Source organism: Aulonocara sp. 'chitande type north' Nkhata Bay, linkage group LG22, assembly GCF_057382095.1.
Source record: "Aulonocara sp. 'chitande type north' Nkhata Bay isolate Kocher_YH1m ecotype deep benthic linkage group LG22, A_spYH_male_GT1.1, whole genome shotgun sequence".
Lineage (NCBI taxonomy): Eukaryota > Metazoa > Chordata > Actinopteri > Cichliformes > Cichlidae > Aulonocara > Aulonocara sp. 'chitande type north' Nkhata Bay.
Window position 1 is genome coordinate 29956379 of NC_141364.1, and position 9434 is coordinate 29965812.

Genomic DNA, 9434 nt, shown 5'->3' on the forward strand with positions numbered 1-9434 from the left:
ATTTACTAAGAGCTGATGCAGCCATCCAGAAAAATCTAAGTTCAAACCTTTGTTAATGAGATCAACAAATGCTATAGGTTTTCATCGACTTGTAGTCAAGCAGCGTTAAGCCCGTTTCCAAAGACAACAGTCAACTGCATTCACAAGACTGCAGTAATTTACAGGATGGATGCAAAAAGGCAAAAAGCTTCATAACAGAATGCTGTTTTGTAGACAGAAGGCTTTCGCTTCGATGTTAATGATGTCTCTTTTGAAGTTTGATGTTTTCAAAGTAGAAGTGTAATATAGTGGAGCACAGTAGTATATAACATAGAAATAGTAGGTTAAACTTAAGCACTTAAGTAAAATATTAGGGTAAATGTATTAACTACTCACATTGTTGGAACTTTTGGTACAACCCTGTCTGGATTACGACTTTGATACAGGATATTGGACTGGACTAACGGAGTTAACGAGGTAATTGCAGGCTAGCCAACGCGTTACCAGGCTAACAGCTGACTGAGGAATCAGCTGACTGAACCTGCTACCAGGGTAACCAGATAAAATGGGGCCGAAGAGGACACCGACAGCTGAGGAAGTCGAGGACATTAAAAAGTCCCTTGACTTCATAATGGAGGAAATTTCTACTATCAGGTTGCAGCAGAAAAATATCATTGAAATTGTGGAGGAGGTAAAGCTCCTCCGCATCCAAAATGCCGAAAAAGATAAAAAGATTGCATACCTGGAAAGTAAGGTCGCTGACCTGGAACAGTACTCCAGGATAAACGACGTCATCATCACTGGGCTCCATATTAAACCCCGGTCATACGCTCAGGCGGTGACCGCTGACAGCAACGAGGAACCTGGAGAGCTTGACATTAGCTCCACGGAACAACAGGTGGCTGCTTTCCTGCGGTCCAAAGGGATTGCCCTGGACTGTAACTCTGTCGAAGCATGCCACCCTCTTCCCAGGAGGAACGGCAACATACCGGCTATTATATTAAGGTTTGTAAATCGAAAGCACAAGATTACGCTGCTGAAACAAGGAAGAAAATTAAAAGGATCTAATGTCTTTATCAATGAACATCTAACCAAACACAACGCTGAAATAGCCAAAAAAGCGCGACACCTTAAGAAGCTGGGAAAAATCCAAGGTACTTGGACGACGAACTGCAAAATATTCATTAAACTAAACGGATCACCAGAGGAAGCCAAAGTTCTGACCATTAAAAATATGGCGGATCTCGAAAAATATCAGTGAGCAACACGATCTGGACGGCAAACAAGGTAACAGACAACCACACACTCACTTATGACACACACTGGAAGGAAGAACTCAGATACATCTGGAAGAATCAGCTGCATCAGTCAGACAGTTGCAGAATATGATCAATTGGAACTGAAAACATTTAACTATATGGATCACAATACACACGACTTGGAATATGAAATAGATCTAGACAACAACTTTTTCTCATCTAACAATAACAATTGCTGCTACTATACAAATAAAGACTACAATCAGAGGATTAAAACTGAGAATAAATTATCAATTATCCACTTTAACTGTAGAAGTCTCTATGCTAATTTTAGTCATATCAAAGAATATCTTAACCAGTTTTCACATCCATTTAGTGTCATTGCCTTATCAGAAACTTGGATCAATATGGAAAAAGGAACAGACTTTGAACTGGAGGGTTATGAATTCACATTTATAACTAGGCGAAACAAAGGAGGAGGAGGAGTGGCCTTGTATGTGGACAAATCCTTGAAATTTAATGTGGTGGAAAAGATGACGATGGTGATTGATAATGTACTAGAATGTATTACAGTTGAAATTTGTAAAGAAAAAAGTAAAAATGTAATCATTAGCTGTATATACAGAGCTCCAGGTAGTAGTATTGAGACATTTAAAGACTGGATAGAAGAAACATTTATTGAAATAGCTCGCAAAAAAGTTTTCATTTGTGGAGACTTCAATATTGATTTGCTAAACCCAAATAAACATAAAACCACTGAGGAATTTATAAACACAATGCACTGTATGAATCTATTCCCTAAAATTACTAGACCTACCAGGATTACATCACATTGTGCAACTCTCATAGACAACATTTTTGCAAATGACATTGAAAATAAGACTGTAAGTGGACTCCTGATTAACGACATAAGTGACCATCTTCCAATTTTTACAATCTATGATAGGAATTACAAGATCAATAAAATGGACAGTAAAAAACAGTACAGACGAGTAAGTATAGTAGGAAACAGAAATATATGGACTGTCCATGGATAACAAAAGGTCTGCAAAATGCATGTATAAAGAAAAATGCTCTATACAGAGAGTTCTTAAGAACGAGAACTAAAGATGCTGAAATCAGATACAAAAGATATAAAAATAGGTTAACTAATATACTTAGATTTAGTAAAAAGGAATACTATAAGAAGCAATTAGATATAAATAGAAATAATAAAAGATTATGGGAAATCCTGAACAGTGTTATAAAATGTGGGACTGGACAAAAGAACTATCCCAAGTATTTCATTTGTAATGACCATGAAGAATACAATATGGATGTTGTGGCAAATAGTCTCAATGAATTCTTTGTAACTGCTGGACCAAATTTAGCAAGAACAATCACTCATCCTGGGAAAGCACAGGAAAAACCCGATACACTGATTGACAGAAATCCATATTCTATGTTTCTCACAGCCGTTGATGAAAATGAAGTTCTTGAAATTGTCAAAAAATGTAAAAATCACAAATCTTTGGATTGTAATGATATTGATATGATAGTGGTTAAAAGAGTCATTGAGGCTATTATAAAACCATTTACATACATCTGTAATTTATCATTTCAAACTGGTCGATTTCCAGACAGAATGAAAATAGCAAAAGTTATACCTCTATACAAATCTGGCAACAAACACCATTTCACAAACTACAGGCCTGTCTCTTTACTACCTCAATTCTCAAAAGTTCTTGAAAAACTGTTTAAAAACAGACTGGAAAAATTTATAGATAAACATAAACTACTCACTGAGAGTCAGTACGGATTCCGATCAAGCAGATCAACATCATCGGCACTATTAGATTCAATAGAATACATCACAAATTCCATAGACAAAAAGCAATATGTGGCTGGGTTATTCATAGACTTGACAAAGGCATTTGACACTATAGATCATGATATATTAATAAGAAAACTGGAACGTTATGGTGTCAGAGGGGTAGTTTTAGATTGGGTCCGGAGTTATTTAAGTGACAGAAAGCAGTTTGTGAAAATAAATGGTGGTTGCTCCTTATGTATGGACATTGCTTGTGGTGTACCCCAAGGGTCAGTTTTGGGTCCAAAATTCTTCAACTTGTACATTAACGACATCTGTAAAGTGTCCAAAGTATTAAAAATGGTTCTCTTTGCTGACGATACAAACATTTTTTGCTCTGGTGATGATCTGCAGAATTTATTGGAGGATATGACTAATGAAATAAGTAAAGTGAAGTTCTGGCTTGATAAAAACAAATTATCATTAAATTTGAATAAATCTAAACTTATGTTATTTGGAAATAGTAGTTTAAATACAAATGCAAAGATTCAAATAAATGGTGTTGATATTGAAAGAGTCAGTGAAAATAAATTTCTGGGGGTAATAATAGATGAAAAACTTAACTGGAGAGCTCACGTAAGATATATTCATTCCAAAGTATCACGAAGCATTGCAGTACTAAACAAGGCAAAACAGGTATTCGACAGAACATCACTTCATATTCTCTACTGTTCACTGGTTTCACCATACTTAAGCTATTGTGCAGAGGTCTGGGGCAATAACTATAAAACCACATTACATTCACTTTTTACTCTTCAAAAGAAAGCAATTCGAATCATCCACAATGCAGGTTATAGGGAACATACAAACTCACTATTTTTGCAGTCTGAAATATTGAAAATTGACGATATAGTGAAATTCCAAACAGCACAAATTCTATTCAAAGCAAAAAATAAAGAACTGCCAGGTAATATTCAGAGTATGTTTTTTTTGAAAGAAGGAAGTTATAATTTAAGGGGTTTTTGTAACTTCAAAACAATGAAGGTACGTACTACAAGAAAAGGCTTTTGTGTTTCTGTTCAAGGAGTGAAACTATGGAACAAACTGAATATGGAATTAAAGCAATGTCCAAACATAAAACTGTTCAAAAAGAGTTATAAAAATATGATCTTCTCGATCTATAAAGAAAAGGAAAATATTTAAATTAAGTGAATGTCTCTATTTAAAAACAAACAAACAAAAAATTCATGATGTGATATTATAGTATATAGTATATCAGAAATCTGTTCACTATTTTTATTACAAATTATATCAGTAAGGAAGCTGACTAAATATTCACTGATAATTTATGGGACAGGGGTGGGATTAAATAAGTGTATACTTCTTCCCACTCCCTTTCAACATGTAAATTAATCAGAATGTTTTTTTGTATGTAATTTGTATAGTATATTTTTTTTCTCTCATTTCTTTTCTAAATGTACTTGTATATTGTTCACATGTTGAAATAAATTACCAATCAATCAATAAATTGGAGTCAATCCCTGGCCCTGACCCCGATTTGATCCAATGGTGATGGTTGTAGTTGTGGTGAGGTTGTTTTAAGATATACCTTACTCTTGTCTAGTGGCACTGATGAGGACCTCTGGATGTCAGTGCCACCCATACTACTTCTCCTGTGGACACACTCCAAAAAGTGATCAAAAATCAGACTTGACTCACCTTTTCTTTTTTCATCTCTCTCTCTCTCTCGCCCTATTTCTAGGATCTTCTGCCACACCAAACCTCTGCATTTCCTAAGAATCAAATCACTTGTTACTCTATATAAACAAGAAGCTTTAAGGAGTGTAATAACTCACTCAGTTAATTAAAGCTGGTAAAAGATCAATAAAGCTCCAGGTCCCTCTTTCCTCATTTTTCCGTATTAATTAAAGATACTCACTTTGAAGAGTGTTTTTTTTTCTTTTTCTCTTCTGTATCTGGTTAATTAGAGACTTTGAAGCAGTGAAAAGCTCCAAACTTGATGAATGAAACAACAGTAAATCAAATTAAGTTGCATGATCTTAATCAAAATGTGAGCCACTTTGCACTGATCCTGTCAGCTTAGACCTGTGAATTTGCAACATTAACAGTGAATCTGAATCTTTTTGACCAATCTGATTTCCCAGTCAGAATTTAAACGACGTGTTAGAGGTCTGGGACACGGCAACACTGCCCTGAAATTGCTCCACCGTGGCCGCGAGCACAGAAATACAAGGCAAATGGCTTTCCCTGCATCATAACCTTGACTGCAGCAGCTACTCTGCTTTGAGCTTTGGCCATTGATGCACTCGAGGGCCACTTTGTGCCAGTATTAGCCCTCCATGTCGCCATGTTGCCATCACAGCTCACAGAGCCCAGTGGCAAAAAATAATAAAATGAAATGTCAAATCAAAGGGAGGACAGAGAATGGTCTTTACCACAGGGCTTAGAGTTTTGAGTGAAATGGAAAAGTGGATTTACTGCTGCTATTCTCAGTATTGAGTGGATATGCTGCAAATTGAGTCAATGAAATATGGAATGAGCTAAATTCACACTCTGCGTCTGAGGAAGAGCTTCTTCCTGTGACAAGAATCTTCACTAGCTCAGTGATATATGCAGGATTCTAACATAAAGAAATAAATAACAGGAACTTTTAGATAAATGCTTCATTTCAGTAAATAAAAGAGCATCTATTCATGTGCCAGCATTACACCGAACATTATTTGGGTTTAAGCTTGCTAAATGTTCTAACAAATAACATAAAAGAATATAAGATTTGAAAATGCATTCAAATGTTAAGCTATGTTGAATTTTCCACCATCATTTTTTTGTTTGTTTTTGCACAGCAATATTAGGGGTTCAATTGCAGTAATAGCCCATTCTATATCTGAAAAGCAGTACAGTTTCATAAGTTGCTTGAAAATGTCCCAGAAGACACAGCAGCACCACCCGAACAATCACAAAACCTTATTCAGGTTTTGTGAATTACTATTAAATTACTAAAAATAATTATTTTTATTATCGATTATTATTTTTATTATTAATTATTTTTTGATTAATTTGTTTTTACATTGTTTTTTTATTTACTGTTACTGTTTTATTTACTGACTCTGGATACTGTAGCTCCGGTGAAAACTAAGACCTCAAATCAGAAGTTCCTGACTCCGTGGTATAATTCTCAAACACGTAGCCTAAAGCAGATAACTTGTAAGCTGGAGAGGAAATGGCGTGTCACCAATTTAGAGGATCATCATTTAATTAAATTCAATTCAATTTTATTCACAAATCACAAATCACAACAACAGTCGCCTCAAGGCGCTTCATAGATACAGAGAAAAACCCAACAATCATATGACCCCTATGAGCAAGCACTTTGGCGACAGTGGGAAGGAAAAACTCCCTTTTAACAGGAAGAAACCTCCGGCAGAACCAGGCTCAGGGAGGGGCGGCCATCTGCTGCGACCGGTTGGGGTGAGAGAAGGAAGACAGGATAAAAGACATGCTGTGGAAGAGAGACAGAGGTTAATAACAGATATGATTCAATGCAGAGAGGTCTGTTAACACATAGTGAGTGAGAAAGGTGACTGGAAAGGAAAAACTCAATGCATCATGGGAATCCCCGGCAGCCTACGTCTATTGCAGCATAACTAAGGGAGGATTCAGGGTCACCTGGTCCAGCCCTAACTAATGCTATGCATTTAGCCTGGAGAAATAGTTTGCTGCTTTATAAGAAAGCCCTCCACAAAGCCAGAACATCTTACTATTCATCACTGATTGAAGAAAATAAGAACAACCCCAGGTTTCTCTTCAGCACTGTAGCCAGGCTGACAAAAAGTCAGAGCTCTTTTGAGCCAACCATCGCTTTAGCATTAACTAGTAATGACTTCATGAACTTCTTCACAAATAAAATTTTAATCATTAGAAAAAAAAATCACCAATAATCATCCCACAGATGTAATATTATCTACAGCAACTCTTAGTACCATTGATGTTCATTTAGACTCTTTTTCTCCAGTTGATCTTTCTGAGTTAACTTCAATAATTACTTCCTCCAAACCATCAACGTGTCTTTTAGACCCCATTCCTACAAAACTGCTCAAAGAAGTCCTGCCATAAATTAATGCTTCGATCTTAAATATGATCAACCTATCTCTAATAATCGGCTATGTACCACAGGCCTTCAAGCTGGCTGTAGTTAAACCTTTACTCAAAAAGCATCTCTAGACCCAGCAGTCTTAGCTAATTATAGGCCAATCTCCAACCTTCCTTTCATATCAAAAATCCTTGAAAGAGTAGTTGTCAAACAGCTAACAGATCATCTGCAGAGGAATGGCTTATTTGAAGAGTTTCAGTCAGGTTTCAGAGCTCATCACAGCACAGAAACAGCTTTAGTGAAGGTTACAAATGATCTTCTTATGGCCTCTGACAGTGGACTCATCTCTGTGCTTGTCCTGCTAGACCTCAGTGCAGCATTCGATACTGTCGACCATAATATCCTATTAGAACACGCTGTAGGGCTGGACCAGGTGACCCTGAATCCTCCCTTAGTTATGCTGCAATAGACGTAGGCTGCCGGGGGATTCCCATGATGCATTGAGTTTTTCCTTTCCAGTCACCTTTTTCACTCACTATGTGTTAATAGACCTCTCTGCATTGAAACATATCTGTTATTATTCTCTGAATCTCTTCCACAGCATGTCTTTTATCCTGTTTTCCTTCTCTCACCCCAACTGGTCGCAGCAGATGGCCCCGCCCCTCCCTGAGCCTGGTTCTGCCGGAGGTTTCTTCCTGTTAAAAGGGAGTTTTTCCTTCCCACTGTCGCCAAAGTGCTTGCTCATAGGGGGTCATATGATTGTTGGGTGTTTCTCTGAATGTATTATTGTAGGGTCTACCTTACAATATAAAGCACCTTGAGGCGACGGTTGTTGTGATTTGGCGCTATATAAATAAAATTGAATTGAACTGAAGTGAACTGTTACATTGTTTTATATTTCCATTTCTTGTGTTGTAAAGCACTTTGTGATTTTTTTATCTGTGAAAAGTGCTATATAAATAAATTTTACTTACTTACAAGGTTAAATACCCCTAATCCTAAAACTATACCAAATAAAGCTGAAAATTGCTCTCTCAAGTGTTAGCAGTCAGCGCACAAAGAAATGAACAAACACATTTTTTCATATTTTTGTTATTCAAAACATTGTTAAATACAGGGTTGAGTATAACATTAATGCCTCCTATTATGAAAGTTGTTAGTTGGTTTATTAATAATCAGTGTTTCCAGATCTTTGAAAACCAAATAATCACATCCACGTTCAAAGCATGTAATAACATCATTGTTAGTAATTACAAACTCAACAGACAATCAGATCTGAATTCTACTTCATCCTGCACACGTTGTTTTAGGGTTCTTATGCATAATAAAACTTCACAAATAGCTGGTAATGATTTTGACGTACCTCAAGATTCAACATTAGGTCCTCTGCTTTTCTTCGTCTACATCTCATTGACTTACATCAAACTGCTCCACTGACTGTCAGATTCGCAGGTACTGCTAGAGATATGAATAACTTTAGCACATTTAAATGACTGATCAAAAAAGACACCACACAATAAATAAAGTTCTAATTAAATTAGACTAATAGCATTAATTGTGAGTTGGTGTTTTTGTCTGGTAACACGAACGATTTGTTTTACATGATAATCATGAAGTTAAAATCAGATATTGCAGCTCCAACATTTTTACTCATCAGTCAGGCAGTGTGTCAGATTTGAAGTCCTGTATAACCTACTTAGTGCAAGAAAGAAAGTCATGACAACAGAAAATGAGTTTGTAACGTCTCTCAATGACTGTACAACAGAAATGAACCAGAGAGACAATCTGTCAGCCATCGATGAAATGATGACGACGGGCCCAAGAAGACAGTCTGAAAAATGTTAACTGACAAAGAAAATGATTCAGAGCACGTTAAGAGCACGGCAGGAGAGAGTGGGTCTGTGACTAATAGACAAGATACACAATTGTGGGTATCTGTCACATATGCAAGAAAAAATGCTTCATTGAAGAGAGCTCATCTCTCTGAAATAATGGTACCTCAAAAAACTCCCACAAGGATGAGTGTTAAAGCATTCCCTTTAAAGTCTTGTTCTCAAGAGCAGATGGTGGAAAACAGAGGTGCGGTATCCTCGTGACATACAGACTACTACTGTTAGCAGAAAAAAACAAAAAACATCCAGGTAAAAACTGGTGCATTCTGCATGATGTCTTCAGCCTTTCACCTCCAAAGGTTTGTGTGTGTCAGTCTGAAATTTTTAATCTTACGTACAAGGAGCAGTGCCTCAGGAGGTAGAGTGGGTCAGCCACTAATTGGAGGGTTATCGGTTCAGTCTCC

At 36.7% G+C, this 9434-nt stretch overlaps 1 protein-coding gene across 1 annotated transcript; it reads left to right on the plus strand.

Moving 5' to 3' along the window:
- The first annotated feature begins 456 nt into the window (after positions 1-456).
- LOC147304429 (uncharacterized) lies at positions 457-1415 on the plus strand. Its single transcript, XM_086280989.1, has one exon. The coding sequence runs from the start codon at positions 545-547 to the stop codon at positions 1238-1240; it is 696 nt and encodes a 231-aa protein (XP_086137115.1). The 5' UTR covers positions 457-544; the 3' UTR covers positions 1241-1415.
- The last annotated feature ends 8019 nt before the right edge of the window (positions 1416-9434 follow it).

Coding starts and splice junctions, on each gene's coding strand:
- LOC147304429 (XM_086280989.1), top strand. CDS start 545: ATGGGGCCGAAGAGGACACCGACAGCTGAGGAAGTCGAGGACATTAAA.